This window comes from Oncorhynchus mykiss, chromosome 25 (genome assembly GCF_057628025.1).
Source record: "Oncorhynchus mykiss isolate SJ-2025 chromosome 25, ASM5762802v1, whole genome shotgun sequence".
NCBI lineage: Eukaryota > Metazoa > Chordata > Actinopteri > Salmoniformes > Salmonidae > Oncorhynchus > Oncorhynchus mykiss.
In genome coordinates this window covers 40336128-40361838 of record NC_143046.1, presented here as the reverse complement: position 1 = coordinate 40361838, position 25711 = coordinate 40336128, and the positions used below count along the sequence as shown (strand labels likewise).

Here is a 25711-nt window from a genome sequence, read left to right as displayed (position 1 = left end):
GTTTGGCTAGTATTGAGGAAATGTCTCCAATAAAAAATCCGAAGGGAGCTTGGCCATTTATTTAGTTAATACATCTACCCCACATCCAGGTCAAACCAATTTCTGATTGAGTCCCTCTGGGAAAAGGGTCATATCTTTAATGTATTACTGCCTTGGGCGTGTATGTATATATATATATATATATATATACATATATATATATATATATATATATATATATATATATATAATGTAATTTTCCAACCCATCTTGTTCAGAGGACTTGTGTTTTGCATCATAAGGAAGCGGTCCATAGGGGCGGGGGTGCCAGGGTAGGTGTGTGTGTGTGTTCACTGCGTTGTGATGAATGGGAAGATCTGTTGCTTTTCTAGAGCTTAGAGCTAATCAATGATATCCTCACCTTGAAAGTTAATTAACCTTCAATAGCGGAATCCACCGTTCAAGTAGCTCACAACATCAACAAAATGCGTCCTTCACTCGGCTCCGTTATGCAGTGGCGTGAAAAAGTATTTGCCCCTTTTCTGATTTTCTCTATTTTTGCCTATTTTTCACACGGATGTTATCAGATCTTCAACCAAAACTTAATATTAGATGGGAAGGGAACCTGAGTGAAAAAAATAACACCAACATGTTATACTTATTTAATTTGTTTAAACTTTGACTGCAGTGGGCTAAATCAGGGTCACACGAAGTGTTTCCTGGTAGTCTTAAAAGTATACACCTCACACACATGGTTATGGGCTTAACAAAATGAAGACACCGTGTCAGATATAGAGTTGAAATGTATTCAATTTCGACTTTGCATTCCAATATTACACATTATATACATAACACAACACTGAAATATAACAAAACCATTTGACATAGAAACACCAGATTTTCCGTGTATTTTATGATGTTGATTAATTATGAAAAATATTAATAACGTTCCACCCATGAGGCCACTAGAGGGTGATTTGGTCTGACTGCAGGAAACTACTAAATGAAGTTATGCAACATCCAATGCCCCTGTGTGAAAAAGTAATTGCCCCCTTACACTCAATAACTGGTTGTGCCACCTTCTACCTGCAACCAAACGCTTCCTGTGGTGGTTGATCAGTCTCACATCGCCGTGGAGGAAGTTTCTCCCACTCTTCCATGCAGAACTGCTTTAACTCAGCGATATTTGCTGGTTATCGTGTATGACACAGAAAATGTGTCATACACGTACACAAACATACACACAGCTTCCTAAATGAGATGCTTTTCAGCCATTCTGGTGTTGACTTGATTGTGTGTTTTGGATCGTTGTCTTGTTGCATGACACAGCTGTGCTTCAGCTTAAACTCACGAATGGATGGCCTGACATTCTCCTGTGGAATTATATGATACAGAGCAGAATTAATGGTTCCTTCAATGATGGCAAGTCATCCCGGTCCTGATGCAGCAAAGCATCCCCAATCCATCACATTACCACCACCATGCTTGACTGTTGGTATGAGGTTCTTACTGTGGAATGCAGTGTTAGGTTTTCGGTCTACTTTTAACTAATCTGTCCATAGAACATTCTTTCAAGAGTCTTGAAGATCATCCAGGTGCTTTTTGGCAAACTTGAGTCTACTTTTTGGATGACATGGGTCAATGAGGGTCATTGCCCTGGGCAAGTGCCCTGCGTGCCAGGTCAGTATTTCGCCATGATAACTTCAAGTTTTCAGATAACTGGCTAGAGTAATTTACCAATCTAAAAATTGTTAGCTGACATGGATAATTGAGGGACTGTCAGCGACTGACAAAAGAAGAGAGAAACTGCTGATGCACAACCAAATTTCAAACTTCCACCTTGTCCATTCTACTATTCTAACGCTCAACAGTAAGTTAAGATACCGAGTTCCTACATTTTTGAAATAAAAGCTTATGTCGCTCATGCCTTAGTTGCAGGTATTGCAGCTAAAGGTGGCACAACCAGTCATTGAGTGTAAGGGGGCTATTACTTTTTCAATGAGTGTTGGGGCAATGAGTGTTGTATATCTCTTGTTTATTAAATGAATGAAATAAGTATCCCATTTTGTATTTGTACACTCAGGTTCCCTTTATCTAATATTAGATTTTGGTTGAAGATTAAAAAAATGCAAAAACAAGATAATCAGAAAGGGGAGAAAACCTTTTCAAGGCACTATAGCCTCATTTGTGACATTGTACATTTAGATTCAGATTCGATTTGGATTCAGATTTTGTCTTCAGTTTACCTCAGCAAAAATAAACTCACATGTGGCATTGACTGACAGAACATTATTCTCTGAATTACCAACTATTATGGCTGTATTTTTTTGTCCTATTTTTTTTCTTCTAATCAACAAGACAAAAGTGTCACGTTTTCACCAACAAAGCTTTGTTTAGTAAGGTCAAGGATGTGCTACTATGTGCTGAACGGCTAATCTTAGCTACAACCTTGAGTGTCATATACTACCTTGCCCATCACATACACAACCCAAGTGGGTTTACTTTAACTATGATGGGCCTAAACTAACCAGAGATGCCCAAACCTTTTGACGTCAAACATTGTTACAGTCAAGGAATTTGAACAGTTCAAATTCCTTGGTTTACAGTGGGTCCATCCACTTCACTGACAAGCCACACAAAATTGGAGATACGAACTCAAACTGGGACACGTGGCTATGATGAGAATTCATTATGTGACCTGTTCTGTAGAATCATAATTCATCAATGTCACCGGCTGATGGTGTGTGAGCCCACAGTGGAGGCGACATGCAGCATATTTCTCTTTTTCTCTTCTTTATTTTGGTGGGCGGAGGCATTCAGTGGTTGACTGATATCGTCTGTCACCACTTGGTCATCTGCAGGGCTCAATAAACCAACCTATGACCTTTAGCAAGTCTACATCTCCTATCTTGTCTCCTATCCCTAGTGATCACCATGGCCCCGGGGCCTTCGTTATCGTAACGGATTCTGCCCCTGTCAATTGAAGTGAATGGATGGATGGATTAATTAATTAAATTAATTAATTATGGTTACTTACCACTTCTTTCTATAAGCTTTTTAATTAAATTAATTAATTATGGTTACTTACCACTTCTTTCTATAAGCTTTATACCATCCGTAATGTGATGACTGGACATTTAAAATAATAAAAATAATTTAATATTTATTAATAGCAAACATGTTAACCCCTTTACATTTTTTTATTGACTCTCAGGCCTGCAGGTTATAGTAGCTTAATAATAAACACTTTTTTCCCCCACTGTGAGTTCAGAACCTGAGAAACAGGCATATTTCTTTTAGCACCCACGTCTAGAACCTCACACTGCAATTCATCCCAATGTGACAAAAAGTATTTAAGGAAGTCACTTCAACCCAACCAAATCTCATGATCTGATTTGAGAAGCACTCCCAGACAGTCCTCTCAATATCTGTGGAAATGTAATCCCTCTCCATTTTATCAGCCACCTCCTCAGAGTATAGGACCTCCTCAGAGTATGGGACCAAATAAGCAGCGGGTGGAACCCGAAACAGACGCCTCGATTTATGAATTGAATTTATTGTCCATCTATCAGCACTTGGAGAGTGAGCTGTCCTGTGGGATGTATATCATTCTGTCCTAACTGAGGTGGAGATTGTAAATAATAATCCCTCCATATCGACTTGCTGTTGAAACCGAGGGTGAGGAAGAAAAGCTGCTGCTTGCAGAGGGGTGAACTCTGTCCGAACTCGGGGCAAACTTCAAACTCCAACAACTGGTGGCGGTATTCTCGAGAGGAAGGAGGAAACATGGCACTGCACTCTTAGGCCTAAATGTGGCACCCTAGGGAGACAAGTCTAAAATGTTTCCACTTGAAACAGGCGACCCATCACAGGAGGAACTAGGTTACACTTCATACCTAATAACTTAAACAAATAAGCAATTATGAATGCATCATAAATTGAAATCAATGTAATAAATGCCTATGAAATGTACCACTTATAATGGTTATCAATACTTTAGAAGTAATTCAATATATGATAATAGTATGCAGCATACACTATCTGTAAATACTTTATTTCTGCTTATATTATACAATTATTCAAGTTTAAGTCATTCAAGTTATTATAAAGTCTGACCACAGTTTTTTATCATACAGTCAGACTCGCGGTTGAAGATGGAGTGAAGTCTTTGGTGGGGTAAGATTCTCCCTGTATGTTGTTGTTGGTATGTGTTGGTATCTTTGCTTGTTTAGCCATGACTCAACTCCAAAACCCCTAAGATCTGAGATAAGAAACCGAGATCTGTGCGCTACGACTCGATAAGAGACGATGCTTACCCGGGCTCCTGTCTCCTCGCAAGTGCTCATTTTAATTCAGGGTTGCTGTGTGCAGGACAGGAATGGGCATATGGGAGAGATAAGATACAAACACCTTCTTCTTGTGATCTGCTGATCTCACTCCTATCAACGATCTCATTCCGTCTATCACAGACGACTCACTCAGCCTCTCCCACATCTCAACGTGCTACTTTCAGAGTAGAGTGTAGACAAGGGAAGCTGGTGAAGAGGAGGCAACTGTTTGTGTTTGTAAGTGCTTTAAAAAATTTGTTTTTTATCACAGAACATGAAAGTCAGACTCAGTATGAAGATTATTGAGATCTATTGTAACCTTGACTTGCTCTGTCTTTCCAAATACAATGTGACAGGAGCGAAGATTAAAAAAAACTAAGATCTGCACATTTGCTCTGGGTAGGTTGCATTGATTCCACACTTTGTAGTGTGAATGAAGTTGCCGAGTGAAACTATTGGGAAGCTACCTAATTAAAAAAAGTATTTTGAAACTTTATTAACTAGGCAAGTCAGTTAAGAACAAATTCTTATTTACAATGACGGCCTACCCCGGCCTAACCCTAACCTAAGAATATGTTTCTGAACATTTCTACATTCATGTGGATGCTACCATGATTACGTATAATCGTGAATGAATTGTGAATAATGATGATTGAGAAAGTTACAGATGCACAAAGATCTTGCCCCCAAAACATATTAACCTCTCGCCTACACCAATAACAGGGGAGGTTAGCATTTTTAGGGGGGGGGGGGGGGGGGGGTGTATGATGTGTATGACTCTGTAACTTTCTCGCCTAATGATCATTCACAATTCATTCATGATTTTCCGTAACCATGGTAGCATGCATATTAATGTACAAGTGTTTAGAAACACATTCTATTCTTATTTCAAATTAAAGTGATTCCAAAATGACAAAATACATTATTTACCATCCATTACTAATTGGAACTACATACTCCGAAACACAACCAAAACAACCTGCAAATGCATCCAACAAGTGTTGATGTAGCCATTTCGTGCTAGGAATATGGGACTAAATACTAAACTTTTGACTAAATTGAATGCAATTTAAGTGAATTTGTCCAAATACTTATGAGACTGTCAAACGGGGGGACTATATACATAAAGTGCTTTCATTTCTAAACAGTAAAAAAGATATGTAAATACTCTAAAAGAAAAAGTGACATTCTGTGCTGTCGTCACATAAAGCATTTGATCTCAAATCCAAAATGCTGGAGTACAGAGCCACAATCCACCTGATATGTGATTCCAGTAAATTAAACATAAGGCTGGAATGGGATAGTTGGGATGTGGGTGAAACAAAGTGTCTGATGTCTGAAATCCCCGATTATAACGCTATTTTAGGTAAATTCTAAGCTGAAATTTCATATTTCTTCATTGGATCCCTGTCCATTGTTACAACAGTCTCTCGTGTTCATGTGTTAGTGTGGCAAATGTATCATCCAGATACTACACTGTGAAAACGTCAGAATGCATTAGGTCATAATCCCCCGTTTGATTGACAGCTGCTGAAATAGGATACTTTGTTTGGACAGTGGAGTAGTTCAGTTAGGTCTTCCCCACACTGTTGTTGTCGAGCGCTTAGGAAGCATTAAGAAGCATGGAGTAGAGGAGTGTCAATACCCATTACATTTTCACAGCCTGCTGTATCTTTACTGCACTTTCCATTCTCAGAGGTAAAGAACAAGACACCTTTGGTAAGATACCTTTTAGTTCTTGTTATTATTCACATGGTTTATACTGCAGTGTTTTTTTGTTTTTGACTTTTCAGAAAATCATTAGTGCATTTAATATAGACAAACATATTTGTGCATTTGATATCCTACACTTAATTAATTCGACTTGTGAATTTCCATGTTTTCCTACAAAATCCGACAGACCATTTGCCGTTGTTAAATTGATGCTCTTAGAAGCGTGACTCTCAGTGCCATTGTAAATGATGACATGTGAGCTTGCAAAATTGCTTTTTCAGATTTGATCAATTCTACATTGTCTCATCAACAAGTTACATCTCATGGTAAGTGTTTTTTGTTTGTTTACCGCGGTGTTAGTTCAAAACATTGCAAATACAGCAGTGAAATGGACCGCACCAGTTCTGGTTGACATGGGATCATTAACCAAACTACACAGTGAACTGGAGAATATGCTAATAACATAACAAGTGTATTATTACCAATTAAGAGCATCTCATTTCCACGTATTCATTTGAAACTTCAAGTTAATCACTCACTATGGAGATGTACTCATTAAAAGTGCAATATGACAGCAAACAGCTCTCCTGCTGTGACATCAAGCTCTAATTTCTTGAAACAAATTTAATCCGGTTCAGTTCTTTATTTATTTGCAATTCCAGTCGCTTCTTCAGCTCGTTATGAATATTTCTAACAAGTTGATTCGATGATTAAAAAGACAGTCAGATGTTGACTTCCATGCACCACTTCCTCATAATGGTGGTTCATTTGCATAGTGTTGTATTACCGTAAGGACGGTAACAGGGATAGCGTGGGTCTAAGCCCACCCACCTAGAATAGGGTTTCATTGGGGGAGACCTGACTTGAATATCCCTTGAGGTAGTCAGGTTAGGCAATCTTCACTGATGGGTCTCTAGCTCGGCATAGCAATGTCCTTGCTCAGTCTGCACTTGCAATCCCTACACATACATCTAAGAAGACTCTAATCACTCTGCGTTGGAAACAGACAGACAGACTGGGAGGGAGGGAGGGAGGGAGGGAGGGAGGGAGGGAGGGAGGGAGGGAGGGAGGGAGGGAGGGTGGGTATCTTTTGGTAGGTGTGACTCGAGACGGGTTTCAACCATTGAGTAAATACAGCCAAATGCCATCAATCTAACAGTGGATTGTCCCGTAGACCTATTTGCATTGGTTGATTACTGTTTCTGCAGTTTGCCTGTCTGTCTTTGCGTTATTACTTCAATGCCTGCAGGGAAAGAGAAGACATCTTTAATTGTTAATGAAAAACCTAAGACACTAACCTTTAATGTCCATTCAATATTAGATTTGTATTTTTTTTACTTAGGTGTGGTATTCAGTTGCTGCCTCCTGGTAACTTTACTCATTTAATTAAATTAATTATTTCTCAAAACCTTTTCTGGTTATTATGAACCATGTGAACTTGAATGTAAATGCGAGTGGCTCAGGTCATGATCAGATCGAGATCTTCATTCCGTTTCTTTGTTTTTTTCCTTCAAAATAATATGAATCCATCATTCTCCTCAAATATTACGTCACCAGCCGCCACTGATGGAGTCTTCACCCCTCGCCCACTATATCTATTCACCCCTTGTCTTGTAAATCCAGTTGCTCTCTAATATCAATATCTTTAATGATTAAAGAATTGAATACCTTGTGCTGATAGCCTTTAATTTGACCCATAATTAGGTAGTTAGCCTCGCCTGTATATAGCCTCGCTATCGTTATTTTACTGCTTTCCCTTTCATTATTTGTTACTTTTATTTCTTATTTTTTAGGTATTTTTCTTAACTTAATTGTTGGTTATGGGCTTGTACAGTAAGTAAGCATTTTACTGTAAGGTAACACCTACACCTGTTGTATTCGGTGCATGTGACAAATACGATTTGATTTGATTTGCTGTGGAATTGTTGGATTACTTGTCAGATTTGACCGCCCTGTCGGAACTAGAACCACAAGCATTTCGCTACACTCGCAATAGCATCTGCTAATCATGTGTATGTGACCAATAAAATTGGATTTGATTTGATAATGCTTCCCCAATGGTTAATGGCTAACATGTCAACCATTAGCTAAACATAGCCAACCAGCAGCAATCTCAATATGTAGCGGAATCGGATATTCAGTCGATTCATTTTTTAATTTTTTATCAGCACATACCAGTATGATCTTGTTAAGTAGACAAAGATGCACAACAAAGCAAATTGTGGGAAGGGAGTTTTGCTGACTGGAGGGGAAGCTAATTTTCTCAAATCTAAACCTTCGCTGGCATCCGACTGAGGCTGAGGCTGAAAGAGATGTTATATTGCTTTTCTCCTCAAATGCTATTTTCCTCAGAGATCGAAACCAAGTACAATTGAAAGAATTATGACTCTACAAGACATGGGCCTATCAACGTGAGCTTGAACAGTATGTGTTTACTTCTGAATTAGCAATGATGGTTAACATATATGTAGATTAACACAGACTACATTACAGTAGCCTAACCATCTGTAAGGGAATACCCCCCTGATTTGGACAGGTATGGAAGGGACAAAATAAAGTATTGCAAAGTGTCTATTGAGAACAACCTTGTGAACAAGTTTCAGTTCAGGGGGATAGCATGGAGACACACAGCTGCACAACATTCCACGAGTATCCCCCTTCTGATGTTAAGCGTTTGCTTCTGCAACCAAACGTGCTAGCTAGATTATAGTTTGATTGTGCAAAACATTTTCTCCCATGTCTGTCCCACAACAACACATATTAAGGAAATGCAGGCAACGTCCTCTGTATTCGGTTCACGGTGTTCATCCGTTGTTATTTCTTTCCCCACAGGATTCCCATAGAGGCAGTGTGAAAGACTTTGTCAACTTCAATGCCAAGCAGGATGCTGAGCTCCTGCACAAGGCCATGAAAGGCATAGGTGAGTTCGATGCACTTAATGTTTATAAATATAACAATATGTGCAATTTAGCAGACACTTTTTGAAAGTGATTTTACAGTATAGTGAGGGCATACATTTTAGTATGTGGCCTCAGTGGCAATTGAACTCATAAACCTGCCGTTTCTAGCGCCACACTCTTACCAACTGAGCCACATATGACCAGATGTAAACTCTACCAGAGAAACTGCTAAATATTTAATTACACTGTAATGAACTAGTAACAAGCAGAATTTACAGAGTTTTTACTTCTTAATTAGTTTTTTTTTTTTTGCTTAGAAAAACTGCCTTAGCTTGGTGTGCAGGCAAGTACTATATCTACCTGTACTTAAATATCTCATGCAAGACTTTATTCCCCTGCAATTCTCCGGGATAATGCCACTGTAATGGCATGTTTTTATGGAACTTTTTCCTCTATTCATCTTAAGCGAGGGTTGCTAATCTATATTCTCGAGCTTCAAAAAGGCGGCAGAGTAGCCTAGTGGTTAAAGCGTTGGACTAGCAGCCGAAAGGTTGCGAGTTCAAATCCCCGAGCTGACAAGGTACAAATCTGTAGTTCTGCCCCTGAACAGGCAGTTAACCCACTAGGCCTTCATTGAAAATAAGAATTTGTTCTTAACTGACTTGCCTAGTTAAATAAAGGTTACACAAAGGCAGTGTTCAGCTCCAACATGATACGGGAGAGAAAAATAAATAATCTATTTCAGATTCGTTTAGCCTATTTGACCTTTGAACTTCGTTTCCATCTGTAATGACCTGGAATTCATCACAGCAGTACATAAACCAATTGTTCCAGTGTTGTGGTGCATTTGATGGCCTTAAGCCCTAAAGACACATAGTTCTACAAAGGAAGTAAAGGGGAAGACGATCGTAAAATGGAGACATATGTCGTTGAATTATAGGTTGATTTATCATTGAATCTAATAATCAATCTGAACTCTGTGCTTTGAACCAGATCACATTATAAACTGGGACCTGCTTTATGGCATAGTTAAGTACGGATAACGAATCTATTTCAACGTTGCCCAAGAAATGCTGGGGCTTTGTCTCAGCCCTGGCATTAATTGCTTTTCTGTACTTCAATGTTTTACCGCAGAGGTATTGATGCCTTTTAAAGGTATTGGTATTGATTGTTTGTGCATTAGTCCATTTAACTCGTTATTTCCCTGGTGAGAATAGGTGCATATGTTGATCTACTGCTTATTAAAGGGGAGTTCATCCTCTAGATGCGATTACACGGTGCCAATCTAATTGAGATCTGTAGATTTTCTTGAATTCATATAGCGTGGTCCGAGCCACATTGAGTTTGACCAAGTTTGACACAGAACACCATGTTCCTGCCATTTAAACCACACTCTATTTATAGAATACGGACTCAGCTCGACATTAGACCACTTTTGGAGCATGGAAATATCTGACAAATGTACGTTTTTGGGAGAATCATCCCTTTATCGTTGAAAACACAGACTTCATTTCCTTACTTGGTGCGCTACACCAATATAATGGACAATGTGGTAACTTACAAGAGTTATTCCATACTGTTAAGGGTGGCCTTGTTTTAATGAGTTCTGCAATTAATTATTAAGACACGTTCTCATGTCACTGATTTAAGATCAATTAATGTATGTTTGCCATCATGTTTGACAGGCACTGATGAGGACACCATTCTCATGCTCCTGACATCGCGCAGCAACAATCAACGGCAGGAAATCAAGGCGGCGTACAAGAAGGCCCACGGAAAGGTGAGACAGGAAGCCGATGACAGGCGACACGTATCGTCTGATTGATGCCTACAGATCATGTCACCAACACTGTTGTGACGTTGTCACCAACCTCACCATTACTCAGCCAAGACGAGCTGGTCTACTCGGGGGTTACCTAATGGGAAAACAATTAGATGTGCTCGTATTACACCCTTACAACAAAAAACACATGTCAAATTTGCATTTTCACATATGAAATCACATTTCCACATGTGAAATTGTTGTTTTCACATGTGGAGCTTAAATATTTTCACATGTATTACATTTACAGTTAACATGTTAACACCACTGCCAAATTTGCAGTTGCGCATGTTTAAAACGTTCACATGTGGAGCTTAAATATTTTCACATGTATTACATTTACAGTTAACATGTTAACACCACTGCCAAATTTGCAGTTGCGCATGTTTAAAACGTTCACATGTGGAGCTTAAATATTTTCACATGTATTACATTTACAGTTAACATGTTAACACCACTGCCAAATTTGCAGTTGCGCATGTTTAAAACGTTCACATGTGAAAACACATTTGCTGTTTCACATGTAAAAACAAAAAACAAACATGTGGGTTTGAAATAACGTTCTTCTCCTCACACGTGAAGATGGTTTTAGCATGTTGCAGAAGCAATGTTTCCACCGGTGGAATTAGGGAAACCACATCTAAAAAGCCCAATGAGGGGCAAGGAAATTATTTTGCAGGACATTCATGGAACAGTGGACAGGATAAATTGTTTTTTTGGGGGGGGGGGGGTTAATGGATCACGTTCAAATGGCGACACAGTTTTGCTGTCTGAAGGTCACTGCCTGATTAAAGGGGAAGTCCTTAGTTGCTCCATCCATTTTTGGACTTCTAAATGAATTATTTGAACCCATTGATTCTTGAAGAATATGACGTATAAATGCCTCATAAGCTTAGTTCAACTGTCGTACCGCCTCAGAACCCAAAATGTAAGCTTGTTTTGCTCCAATGTTTGTAAACAAAGCCTAAAAACATGGCTAAAACTATCATTTTGATGTCATGGATGGCCAGTCCTTACACCCATTGCGTGGTCTATGGATTTGAGAGTAATTGCATTTCTCCAGCTCCATCCCTCAACTTTTTTACTGAAACTGTGGTGGTGATTAATAGTGTAATATAGTAATAGTTTTATCATATGGTCCAATCCTCTAGTGAGTGTGTTATTTTTTGCCATTAATATCATTTTTGTTGTATTTTAAACAAAAATAACGGTATCGAAAGCAAAACATGAACCCACAAATATTGATAGCAAAACTAAATATTGCAAGGAAATCATTTTGAAATGCAAGGAGAAAATGAATTGTAAACGGATGCAAAAAAAAATGTTGAAAGTAAAAAATATACATGATAATATGATTAAATAAAACACCTCCCTCTTTCCTGCAATTTTCTCTATCTTTGGTTACCATGGCCTTTGCTTTTGCTGCCTGTTGCAAGTTTTGGCACAAGTTTTTCCAGCAACATAGCACCCTGTATCCCACTGCTGGTTTGCCTCTGAAGCTTAGCAGGGCCGGTCCTGGTCGGTCACTGAATGGAAGACCAGATGTAGCTGGAAATGGTGAGACATAAACGTGAAAAAACACACATGTGAAACTTCAAACGTGTCCTGAGAACCACACCCAGTGCCTTCGGAAAGTATTCAGACTCCTTGACTTTGTCCACATTTTACTAGATTACAGCCTTATTCTAAAATTTATTTAAAAAATGTTTTTCCCTCATCAATCTACACACAATACCCCATAATGACAAAGCAAAAATTGGTTTGGTGATTTATTTTGGTGTGTAAATGTATCTATAAAAAAAAAAACGAAATTATCACATTTACATACCAGTCAAAAGTTTAGACACAAAGTTTGGACACTTTTCTTTATTTTGACTATTTTCTACATTGTAGAATAATAGTGAAGAAATCAAAACTATCAAATAACACACATGGAATAATGTAGTAACCAAAAAGGTGTTAAACAAATCATAATATACTTTAATATTTGAGATTCTTCAAAGTAGCTACCCGTTGCCTTGATGACAGCTTTGCGCACTCTTGGCATTCTCTCAACCAGCTTTGCAACATTTGTTTTTTTTAATTGTACGTGACATTTTTTCACATGTTTTGTGTTGACACGTGTCTGAAAACCCCATTTTAAAGTGTTTTTTTTTCCACGTGATTTTTTTCATGTTTTTTTTGTAAGGACTGTTACAGTTACATATGTTCTAATGTTACTAAAAAGGACTAGAGTATTCCATCCACACACTGCCAAAATTATTTACTGTTACTGTCAGATTTGTGGTTTATTAGTATAGGCAGGTTGGCGTGACTGTATAGCAATTGCAGCTAGAAACCCCTGGCAGCTAGCAGCCCAGGGGCTCCAAGAGGTTTTTGACTTATCTGTGACGAATAGCATCTGTCCAATGCCTACAATATACAGTTGGCCCTCATGAGGGTTCTGAAGTATTTTACACCCACGCATGCCATAAGTTTCTCTACCTTCCACCCACCCACCTACCCACCCACCACTCACAATCTCTCTCTCCCCACACCTCCATCCTCCCCCTCTTCTTTTTTCCTTTCCAATCTCCCTTTCATGTTGTTCTTCATTCATTTAATCTCTCTCTCTCTCTCTCTCCCTCTCTCCTTCCCTCCCTCCCTCCCTCCCTCCCTCCCTCCCTCCCTCCCTCCCTCCCTCCTGCCTGTTCAGATCATTACAAAAATAAAATATGCCAAAATCTATGATAAACAGCTAATAAAAATAAATTCCCGACATACACTTCTGTGAGTAATGTGTTGAAGTGGCCGATGCCTTATCATAAGAGGAAAGCCAATAATATATTTAGTTAACAGGGTCCCTGATAACTCTCTCTCTCTTAGGGTTGACTCAACTGATGTATTTTAGAGTCAACACTAATAACTTGAGCTCTCTCTCATGAGCCACACGTTAGCTTACGATTCTGTGGGCACGAGTCCTCAAAACATCCGTTAATCATTCAAATGTATTGATTGACTTAAGGACTTCTGTTCTTTTATTCAAATATTTTCCTATTACTTAAAGAAAATCCAAAGCAAACGCTTCCTTCATTGTCAAAGTTATCAGAATATGAATCGTCAAAATAGTTAATTATTTAAATGTATTGATCGAGATAAAAAAACAATTCTCCATTGTTCAAAGTGCCTTTTTTTCCTCAGGATCTTGTGAATAATTCAAATGTACCGATTGAGTAAGCAATTGTGGCTCCATTTGTTCAGATATTTCTTAATAAAAAGAGAATTCTACCGGAAAACCCTTCTGTTGTCTAAGTTATCTTAATATTGTCTTTATTTTTCTACAGGACCTTGTGAGTGCTTTAAAGTCGGAGCTCGGAGGCTTGTTCGAGACGCTCGTTGTGGCATTGATGACGCCTCCCATTTCCTATGACGCCTCTCAACTCCACAAAGCACTCAAGGTAAAGTATAGCAATGTATAGTCTATGTTTGGTTATGGATCCAAGAATAAGTCATATATTGTGCAGTCAAACATGCAATATTCAGGTGAAGTCGGAAGTTTACATACACTTAGGTTGGAGTCATTAAAACTCGTTTTCAACTACTCCATAAATTTCTTGTTAACAAACTATAGTTTTGGCAAGTCGGTTAGGACATCTACTTTGTCCATGACACAAGTCATTTTTCCAACAATTGTTTACAGACAAATTATTTCACTTATAATTCACTGTATCACAATTCCAGTGGGTCAGAAGTTTACATACACAAAGTTGACTGTGCCTTTAAACAGCTTGGAAAAATCCAGAAAATTATGTCATGGCTTTAGAAGCTTCTGATAGACTAATTTACATAATTTGAGTCAATTGGAGGTGCACCTGTGAATGTATTTCAAGGCCTACCTTCAAACTCAGTGCCTCTGCTTGACATCATGGGAAAATCAAAAGAAATCAGCCAAGACCTCAGAAAGAAAATTATAGACCTCCACAAGTCTGGTTCATTCTGGTTCAATTTGGTTCAATTTCCAAACACATGAAGGTACCATGTTCATCTGTACAAACAATAGTACCCAAGTATAAACACCATGGGACCACGCAGCCGTCATACCGCTCAGGAAGGAGACGCATTCTGTCTCCTGGAGATAAACGTATTTTGATGCGAAAAGTTCAAATCACACACACACACACACACACACACACACACACACACACACACACACACACACACACACACACACACACACACACACACACACACACACACACACACACACACACACCACTGAACATAAATGTGAACGCAACGTGCAACATTTTCAAAGATTTTACTGAGTTGCCTATCATATATGGAATCAGTCAGTTGAAATGAATTAATTAGGCCCTAATCTATGGATTTCACACAACTGAGAATAAAGATGTGAGTATTTTGGTCACAGATAGCTTAAAAAACAGGTCGGCACGTGGATCAGAAAACCAGACAGTATCTGATGTGACCACCATTTGCCTCATGCATTGTGACACACCTCCTTCGCATAGAGTTGATCAGGCTGTTGATTTTGGCCTTTGGGAATGTTGTCCCACTCCTCTTCAATGACCGTGTGAAGTTGCTGGATATTGGTGGGAAATGAAACACACTGTCGTACACGTCGGTCTGGAGCATCCCGAACTATGAGTATCTGAGTATGCAAGCCATGGAAGATCTGGGACATTTTCAGCTTCCAGGAATTGTGTACAGATCCTTGCAACATGGTGCCGTGCGTTATCATGCTGAAACATGAGGTGACGGCAGCAGATGAATGGCACGATAGTGGGGCTCAGGATCTCGTCACGGTATCTCTGTGCATTCAAATTGACATAGAAAAAAATATCAGCAAACCGCTCACCCACACGATGTCATCAGGGATGTTTTTAAGTGGCAGGGACTGGGAGACTAGTCAGGAGCAAAGTACAGAGAGATCCTTGATGAAAACCTGTCCCGCCCGGAGTGCTCAGGACCTCAGACTGGGGCGAAGGTACACCTTCCAACAGGACAACGACCCTAAGCACACAGCCCAAATAATGCAGGGCCTTGAGCGGCCCAGCCAGAGCCTGGACTTGAACCCAATCGAACATCTCTGGAGAGACCTGAAAGTAGCTGTGCAGCAACGCTCCCCATCCAACCTGACATAGATTGAGAGGATCTGCAGAGAGGAATGGAGGAAACTCCCCAAATACAGATGTACCAAGCTTGCAGCATCATACCCAAGAAGACTCAAGGCTGTAATCGCTACCAAAGGTGCTTCAACAAAGTACTGAGTAAAGGGTTTGAATACTTACGCACATGTGATATGAATGTTTTTTTTTTTTTATATATTTTTTTTAAATTCTAAAAAATCTGCTTTTGCTTTGTCATAATGGGGTAGATTGATGAGGAACAAAAAAACAATTTAATACATTTTAGAATAAAGCTGTAACGTAACAAAATGTGAAAAAAGTCAAGGGGTCTCAATAATTTACGTATGCACTGTACATACTTTTCCTTCAGAAAGTATTCATACCTCCTGACTTATTACACATTTTGTTATGTTACAGCCTGAATTCAAAATGGATTAAATAAAGAATTTTCCTCACCCATCTACCCATGGTACCCAACGATGACACATTGAAAACATGTTTTTAGACTCTCTTTTTTTCTCCAAACGTATTTATTGAAAATGAAATACAGAAGTATCTCATTTACATAAGTATTCACACCCTTGAGTCAGTACTTTGTAGTGGAATCTTTGGCAACGATTACAGCTTTTGAGTCTGGGTTAGTCTCTAAGAGCTTTCCATACCTTGATGGTGCAACATTTTTTAATCGTGCACTTTTTTTTTTAACCATGTCCACATGTACTGAATTCAATTAAAGCGCTTGCTAGCTGGTTGTTACATAATTGTCAGCCAGTTATTGAGTTTTGAGTGACATTTTCTGACGGTCTCTGACTGCTCTTCCCCAGGGAGCCGGGACTGATGACGACGTGCTAATTGAGATCCTAGCGTCCAGGACCTGCGCCCAGATTAAAGACATCGTCAAAGTCTACAAGAAAGGTGAGCGGTTGAATGTCTCATGACACATTCATAACGTATTTCATTCTTCATCTGCTAGAGAAAGGTGAGAGGCTCCACAAGGAAAACAGGTAGCACTTAAGCGGACGGTATAAATAGGCGTTCAATAAATCACCTTTATGAGTGTCGCGGTATCATCCCATAAAAACATCTGTAACCATGTTTAGTCAACAGTGGAGAGAAGTTGGGTCGAACACAATCCACGTGATGTTTTCACGGTCCAACAAATAAAGTGACACATTCCACATTTTACAACCATCTGCATAACCTTGATACCGTAATGTTTCTGCTTTCAAATGCTGGATCTGCGCTTTTCCAAAAATGGGAAAAATTAGCTAAAGCAGAGACAGATTGTCTCCCAGAATGCAATACCGGCCACCGGTCGTCCACATATTGTGGAACCTTGCTTTCAATCTGAATGTCCGTCTCTTCCACTCATTCTTATTCTAGAATTTCTTTATTACTAACTTTCCATGTTTACAACTGTGCACTCTCCTCAAACAATAGCATGGTATTCTTTCACTTGTAATAGCTACTGTAAATTGGACAGTGTAGTTCGATTCACAAGAATTAAAACTTTCTGCCAATATCAGATATGTCTATGTCCTGGGAAATGTTCTTGATACTTACAACCTCATGCTAATCGCATTAGCCTACGTTAGCTCCACCATCCCGCAGGGGACCCACCAATCCTGAAGAGGTTTTAAACAGTACTAGCTAATTTACCAACATTTCTGAAAATGGATATATAATGTTTTGGAATGAAACTCTTTAAATTAATTGTAAATGGATGGAAAATAATTATTTTCAGTAAAACATCATTTATGATATTGCAATTCAATAAATGTCCTCCTCCCCCTTTCCTTGCATTTTCCCTGTCTTGGGTTATGTTACCCTGGCATTTTGCTTTCACTGTCTTTTTTCCAAGTTTTGGCACGTTCCTTCCAGCAACATTGCACCCTGCATCCCACTGCTGGTTTGCCTTTTTCCTCACGTGATTTTGTTCATGTTATTTTTTTCGTGCCAACTCCTATGGTCATTATCACACCATTGTCACAGCACAAACTGTTCTGGAACCAAGCTACTGGCACAATAGGCCAAGGAAAAGAGCCACACTGGCCATCTGAGTTGAACACTGGAGAAGCCTGATCCATCTGTTACCCTTCTAATCAAATCCCCCTGGCGGAGATCTTTGGCTAAACTGAGCACGACCAATCAGAGTCCATTTCTGCCATTGGCGACTATTGTCAGAGATAAGTGTAAGCAATCTTCTGCCCTTCCCTTCTCTCTCTTCTCATCTATCTCAGAGTGCGGTGGCAAGCTGGAGAAAGATATCACTGGTGACACCTCGGGCCACTTCCAAAAGCTTCTAGTGATCCTTCTGCAGGTAAACAAAGTGGGGAAGGAGGGATGACACAAAGGGAGGAGAGAGATATTTTCTTCTAATAATGAGAGTGCTTTGGTGATGCCATTATAAAGTCATGAGTGGTTAAGTTGAGGTGGGCATAGAGTGAGGAAGGAGGAGGGAGTGACGCATACTGTATATCATTGTCTGGTAACCTAACCCATCAGGTCGCCAGGTTGGGTGACACTCAGCGAAATTAGGTGACGAAAGGGTAGACATGGCTCTTCTCCCATGACGCACTGACCTTTTGCCTTTGTTCTTTCTTCCCCTTTGCTCCTCTGTTTTTTCCCCGTTGTTGTAGGGGAGCAGAGACGAAGGGGTGGATGAAGACAGGATTGAGAACGACGCAAAGGTAACGAAACCCTATGGGTGGGTGGGTGCTCGCTAAGTGATATGCTATAGCGCAAGACATAATGACATTTTGTCTTCAGCGCTCAAATGTTAACATGCTTAGGATATGCCTTCAAACTACTACCATAGGCCTAAAGGACAAAGCAAGCTTCAAGGCAGTATCACAGTGCTCTCTGATAAATGATCGACGTGAAACATTTACTTAGGACATTTGCTAACTGGAAAAGACATTTCTGTCCTCAAAGCTATTTTTGTTTTTGTAGGTTGGAACAGTATTGTAGGCTACGGTACATTTACTAATTACACATGCATGTATAATATAGGTCTTTATAATATTCAGTGAAATCCAGTGACCAGTATATGTTTCAGGAACTGTTTGCTGCTGGCGAGGGGAAGGTTGGCACAGACGTGGAGAAATTCATCAACATCCTGGGCAACAGGAGCCATGAACACCTTCGCCTAGGTGTGTGTGTGTGTGTGTGTGTGTGTGTGTGTGTGTGTGTGTGTGTGTGTGTGCGTGTGTGTGCGTGTGTGTGCGTGCGTGTGCGTGTGTGTGCGTGTGTGTGCGTGTGTGTGCGTGTACGTGCGTGTGTGCGTGCGTGCGTGTGTTAAAATGCCTCCCAAGTGCAAGCTTTAACTTTTAGTGCTTGCTCTTTAATCAGCTCTGGGATTCTGGATGTTTTATTTCCACGGTGTAAATTAGTGATTACGGCCATTTTGTTCAATCATAAAAACAGAATAGCATTCTGCACTTTTATTGTAACATCAAATAACATCACATTCTCATTTGTATTTTTGTATTTTTGATTGTAAGTGTTTGACGCCTACAAGAAGCTGGCTGGCAGTGATATCGAGGACAGCATTGAGGGTGAGACTACTGGAAACCTGGAGAACTTATTGCTGGCTGTTGGTAAGACTTTACAATGATAATAAGCAAGACACAGTAAGGTAATTAAAAAAAACTAAAAAAATAAAAGAAGAAGACAAATATACAAAACTGAAATATAACACACTTAAAGAATGGGATTTCTCTATTGCATTTTGATAAATCAAACTTAAAAAAAACAGTCACTTACGTACTGTACGTATTGCATGCATGCATTATAATGAAACATTAATAAATCATTTGGGAATGCCATCTTCCTTTTCCATAGTGAAGTGTGCTAAGAGTGTCCCAGCCTACTTTGCGGAGTCTCTCAATGGGTCTATGAGGGTATGCTCTTTTGTGTTTGTTATCAATCATTCCGTGGACGATTTGCGCGAAAGTTTGAATTGCCATCGCATATCTCCAAAAGTGATTCAGTAGTTTAGGTTTAGGCATTTGTAATTGTGATGTCTATTGTTTATTGTTAGCGTGCTGGCACTGATGACCAGACTCTGATGAGAATCATGGTGTCCAGGAGTGAGACAGACATGCTGGACATCAGAGCCTGCTTTAAGAAGATGTATGGGGCCTCGCTCTACAACACCATTCAGGTACAGGGGGCAAATCTCTCCTCTATCCATTCTGGTACAAAAGGCTAGTCTCCCTTTTTATTTATTCAGGTACAATGGGCTATTCTCTCCTCTAACCATTCTGGTACAAAAGGCTAGTCTCCCTTATAACTATTCAGGTCCAATGAGCTAACCATTCCGGTACAGTGGACTAGTCTCTCCTCTAACCAGGTACAATGCACTAGTCTCACCTTCATCCCAGAGGGACTAACCCTAACAATCTATCTCTATACCCAGCTACCACCTCTCCAGTGCCACTAGATTCATGAGATACATTTTTGCCACACACCATTACACTGCGATGTCACCTGAGTAACAGGTCCTGTTATTCCATCTGCTCCGGCCACAGGATCCCAAAATAATGTAGCGAGTTGGCTACTGTGACAAACTGTTGCTCTCGTGCACATCCTCCTAGGTCTTTAGCTCATCCGTATCTGGATAGGAAGAATACACACATCTGGTTTCAGCCCCATTCACATGGGAGATGTCAGGCACCACAGAGGGCGTACTAGACTGGTGTAATTCCAAACGGATAGGACCAGTACATACAGTGCCTTGCGAAAGTATTCGGCCCCCTTGAACTTTGCGACCTTTTGCCACATCTCAGGCTTCAAACATAAAGATATAAAACTGTATTTTTTTGTGAAGAATCAACAACAAGTGGGACACAATCATGAAGTGGAACGACATTTATTGGATATTTCAAACTTTTTTAACAAATCCAAAACTGAAAAATTGGCCGTGCAAAATTATTCAGCCCCTTTACTTTCAGTGCAGCAAACTCTCTCCAGAAGTTCAGTAAGGATCTCTGAATGATCCAATGTTGACCTAAATGACTAATGATGATAAATACAATCCACCTGTGTGTAATCAAGTCTCCGTATAAATGCAGCTGCACTGTGATAGTCTCAGAGGTCCGTTAAAAGCGCAGAGAGCATCATGAAGAACAAGGAACACACCAGGCAGGTCCGAGATACTGTTGTGAAGAAGTTTAAAGCCGGAATTGTATACAAAAATATTTCCCAAGCTTTAAACATCCCAAGGAGCACTGTGCAAGCGATAATATTGAAATGGAAGGAGTATCAGACCACTGCAAATCTACCAAGACCTGGCCGTCCCTCTAAACTTTCAGCTCATACAAGGAGAAGACTGATCAGAGATGCAGCCAAGAGGCCCATGATCACTCTGGATGAACTGCAGAGATCTACAGCTGAGGTGTGAGACTCTGTCCATAGGACAACAATCAGTCGTATATTGCACAAATCTGGCCTTTATGGAAGAGTGGCAAGAAGAAAGCCATTTCTTAAAGATATCCATAAAAAGTGTCATTTAAAGTTTGCCACAAGCCACCTGGGAGACACACCAAACATGTGGAAGAAGGTGCTCTGGTCAGATGAAACCAAAATTGAACTTTTTGGCAACAATGCAAAACGTAAAAAAAAAAAAAAGCAACACAGCTGAACACACCATCCCCACTGTCAAACATGGTGGTGGCAGCATCATGGTTTGGGCCTGCTTTTCTTCAGCAGGGACAGGGAAGATGGTTAAAATTGATGGGAAGATGGATGGAGCCAAATACAGGACCATTCTGGAAGAAAAGCTGATGGAGTCTGCAAAAGACCTGAGACTGGGACGGAGATTTGTCTTCCAACAAGACAATGATCCAAAACATAAAGCAAAATCTACAATGGAATGGTTAAAAAATAAACATATCCAGGTGTTAGAATGGCCAAGTCAAAGTCCAGACCTGAATCCAATCGAGAATCTGTGGAAAGAACTGAAAACTGCTGTTCACAAATGCTCTCCATCCAACCTCACTGAGCTCGAGCTGTTTTGCAAGGAGGAATGGGAAAAAATTTCAGTCTCTCGATGTGCAAAACTGATAGAGACATACCCCAAGCGACTTACAGCTGTAATCGCAGCAAAAGGTGGCGCTACAAAGTATTAACTTAAGGGGGCTGAATAATTTTGCACGCCCAATTTTTCAGTTTTTGATTTGTTAAAAAAGTTAGAAATATCCAATAAATGTCGTTCCACTTCATGATTGTGTCCCACTTGTTGTTGATTCTTCACAAAAAAATACAGTTTTATATCTTTATGTTTGAAGCCTGAAATGTGGCAAAAGGTCGCAAAGTTCAAGGGGGCCGAATACTTTCGCAAGGCACTGTACGTACATGCCACCTCCTGTCATGTGTCCTTAATTCCAACCTCGCAATCTACAGCCTACATCATCCATTTAGGACACTGTCAACTCTGTCAGTATTCTCAACACATGACTCAACGTGACATGCTCTCTGCCTTGTTAATGATGAGCAGCCTTCCTTGCTCTGACTTGCGTCAGGTTGACAAAGTGCATAATGACAGTCCCCTCATTTGACACAACTGAGGTACAACCCATTTGACGCAACATTCACGCGGATGTTGTTTCCACAACCGATGTGAAGACGCTGCACAATGGTTTTGCAGGCTAACTCTCTGTTGTATGACAAAGCGGTCTGTCGAATGTGTTGTACACGAGTTGCACTAACTGAGTATTCGGGCCTATGTAAAACCCATAGGCTGCTCGTCTGTCTGATAGTACTGAATGCACCTTAAATGTCAGTTTGTGTTTATTTGTTTACTCATTCACAGGACGACACCGCTGGGGACTACGGAAAGGCCCTGCTCTACCTTTGTGGAGGAAATGACTGAGGCGCTTTTTGATGATGTGCAACGATGTTGCTCTATGATGATGCGTTATGGAGCGGCAATGGGCTGCACTTGATACTCTCTGCCAATTACAATGAATTGACACTTGACTTTATTGGCTTCTGTTTGACGATTGGCTTGAGATACCACTTCACTGTATTGGCTATGTGTCTTGATTGCCCACATTCAACACATATTGAACTTAACAGTGTGTGCCCTGTTTTTTCTTATATTGTTCAAATAATCAGCCCATTCTTTGACACTATAAGGCTGCGTTTACACAGGCAGCCCAATTCTGATCTTTTTACAATAATTGGTATTTTGATCCAATCAGATCAGATGTTTTGTGAATTGGGCAAAAGATCAGAATTGTGATGCCTATGTAAACACAGCCTAATGGTCATGTCAACCAAACTATGCTTTGTTTTGTCAAACAATTTCAGGGAATAATGAGAATAATATTGCTATAACTTTGAACTTTGAAGTTCTCTTCTTCATTGTTACTTAAATCAACATGCTATCTTAATCTATAGTATGTGTCTATGGGAGTTAGATATACAGATGTAGGATCTTAATTTGATCACTCTTTTGTTGCCGAGAATTTTCCTGCATGGCAGGAAATACAAACTTGCCGGGTATTCGAGGTTTCAAAAGGTTTCTAAACTTTGTAATTTCCATTTTAAAATGTCAGCCTTGATTTGTCAGCCTTGATTTATCAAAAAACATGTATCAACCCCTACATTAATTATAATCCACATATGAATGAACATTTCTGTTGCTGCAGGATTATTTTCTTGCTGTAGCAAACTGACTCAAATTAAGATCCTACATCGGTACAACGCTGCTGTTCAATTATTAAAAGGATAATGTCTACTATGATGTTTCACTCATGAATTACATATGAAGTGGTGAATTGCAACAGGAGTGTCAATAAGTAATGATATGCAATTGTCTATGCATGAACACTTGGGGCAGATATGCAAGATATCAATCGCCTCTAAAGCCTTGTTCACGCTGCAGGCCTTAATGTTTAAATCCGTTTTGTTTCTCAAATCCGTTTTGGAATACTGACTGTCCAAACAGCAAGTTACCAGTGACCAAATCTGATTTATGTGTGTTCAGACAGAAGTAATTTGCTAAAATGGCTACCCTAGATGTCATAATAATGACCGGTGTGTGCACTGTGGTGTAGGCTGATTGGTGGTGGTGCTCTGGTTCCTATCACTCAGAAGTTATGTAGCAAGCTAAGGCGACAACAATGCCTGCCATGGACGTTTCCCAGCTGCTTTGAATGTTCAAAATCATAGTGTAAGAAGACTTTTAAAGCCTCAAAGGGCAAGACGATACAACTTTCGAAACAACTACTGTGGCGAGCCAAAAATGACTGAACTAGCTAGCTAGGAAGCTGCTAGTTTTCTAGCACATTCACTCATTTGTTTGTAAACAATTAACAAGCTAGTTAGCTCCCTCATGTTATTGTCAAAACTGTCAACATAGCTAGCAAGCAACAAAATAAGCCAATAACAGTCTAAAAAGCACTTGAGGGCAAATAAACCAGATTTGACCGCTCAGACGCAGGGCCAGGAATCAGATTTATTATACCAGTACCATTAACATTTTCTACATTGTAGAATAAAAGTGAAGACATCAAAACTAACACGTATTGAATCATGTAGTAAACAAATAAGTGTTAAACAAGTTAAACAGAATCTTCAAATAGTCACCCTTTGCCTTGATGACAGCTTTGCACACACTTGGCATTCACTCAACCAGCTTCACCTGGAATGCTTTTCCAACAGTCTTGAAGGAATTCCCACAAATGCTGAGCACTTGTTGGCTGCTTTTCCTTCACTCTGCTGTCATCCCAAACCATCTCATTTTGGTTGAGGTCGGGGATTATGGAGGCCAGGTCATCTGATGCAGCACTCCATCACTCTTGGTAAAATAGCCATTACACAGCCTGTAGGTGTGTAAGAGGCATTGTCCTGTTGAAAACCAAATGATAGTCCCACTAAGCACAAACCAGATGGGATGGCGTATCGCTGCAAAATGCTGTGGTAGCCATTCAGGTTAAGTGTGCCTTGAATTCTAAATAAATCACAGACAGTGTCACCAGTAAAGCACCCCCACACCATAACACCTCCTCCTCCATGCTCTACGGTGGGAAATACACATGCAGAGATCCTCCCACATCATGTCTCACAATGACACAGCAGTTGACAATGACACAGCAAAAATCTCCAATTTAGACTCGAGACCAAAGGACAAATTTCCACCGGTCTAATGTCCATTGCTCGTGTTTCTTGGCGCAAGCAAGTCTATTCTTCTCATTGGTGTCCTTTAGTAGTGGTTTCTTTGCAGCAATTTAACCATGAAGGCCTGATTCACGCAGTCTCCTCTGAACAGTTGATGTTGAGATGTGTCTGTTACTTGAACTCTGTGAAGCATTTATTTGGGCTGCTATCTGAGGCTGGTAACTCTAATGAACTTCTCCTCTGCAGCAGAGGTAACTCTGGGTCTTCCATTCCTGTGGCGGTTCATCATGAGAGCCAGTTTCATCATAGCGCTTGATGGTTTTTGCGACTGCACTTGAAGAAACTTTCAAAGTTCTTGGTCTTTACCAAATATGGCTATCTTCTGTATACCCCGCCTACCTTGTCACAACACAACTGATTGGCTAAAACACCTTAAGAAGGAAAGAAATTCCACAAATTAACTTTTAAGAAGGCACACCTGTTAATTGAAATGCATTCCTGGTGACTACCTCATGAAGCTGGTTGAGAGAATGCCAAGAGTGTGCAAAGCTGTCATCAAGGCAAAGGGTTACTATTTGAAAAATCTCAAATCTCAAATATATTTTGATTTGTTGAACACTTTTTTGGTTACTACATGATTCCATTTGTTTTTTCATAGTTTTGATGTCCCCACTGTTATTCTACAATGTAGAAAATAGTAAAAATACTTCAATGAGT

At 39.9% G+C, this 25711-nt stretch overlaps 1 protein-coding gene and 1 long non-coding RNA gene across 6 annotated transcripts; one reads left to right on the top strand and one right to left on the bottom strand.

The window, feature by feature from the left end:
- The first annotated feature begins 4285 nt into the window (after positions 1 to 4285).
- LOC110504163 (annexin A5-like) lies at positions 4286 to 22847 on the top strand. 4 transcript variants are annotated; one of them, XM_090219850.1, is made up of 15 exons: positions 4286 to 4544; positions 4664 to 4706; positions 6004 to 6026; positions 6302 to 6346; positions 8853 to 8940; positions 10606 to 10700; positions 14066 to 14179; positions 16693 to 16783; positions 18109 to 18188; positions 18508 to 18558; positions 18927 to 19020; positions 19372 to 19467; positions 19712 to 19770; positions 19911 to 20033; positions 22683 to 22847. In XM_090219850.1, exons 4-15 carry the CDS (start codon positions 6344 to 6346, stop codon positions 22740 to 22742), a joined length of 954 nt encoding a protein of 317 aa, XP_090075976.1. In that variant the 5' UTR covers positions 4286 to 4544; positions 4664 to 4706; positions 6004 to 6026; positions 6302 to 6343; the 3' UTR covers positions 22743 to 22847. The 4 variants fall into 4 exon arrangements, with proteins under 4 accessions (XP_090075976.1, XP_090075977.1, XP_036825909.1 ...); XM_090219851.1 differs by having other exon boundaries at positions 5970 to 6026; XM_036970014.2 differs by lacking the exon at positions 4664 to 4706.
- LOC149971991 (uncharacterized) lies at positions 15026 to 25317 on the bottom strand. Of its 2 annotated transcripts, none has more exons than XR_016491710.1 (2): positions 24464 to 25317; positions 15026 to 15550 (listed from the first exon to the last, which is right to left on the bottom strand). It is a non-coding gene; the product is annotated as an uncharacterized LOC149971991 (long non-coding RNA). The 2 variants fall into 2 exon arrangements; XR_016491709.1 differs by lacking the exon at positions 15026 to 15550 and adding an exon at positions 19273 to 20485.
- Between the last annotated feature and the right edge of the window lie 394 nt (positions 25318 to 25711).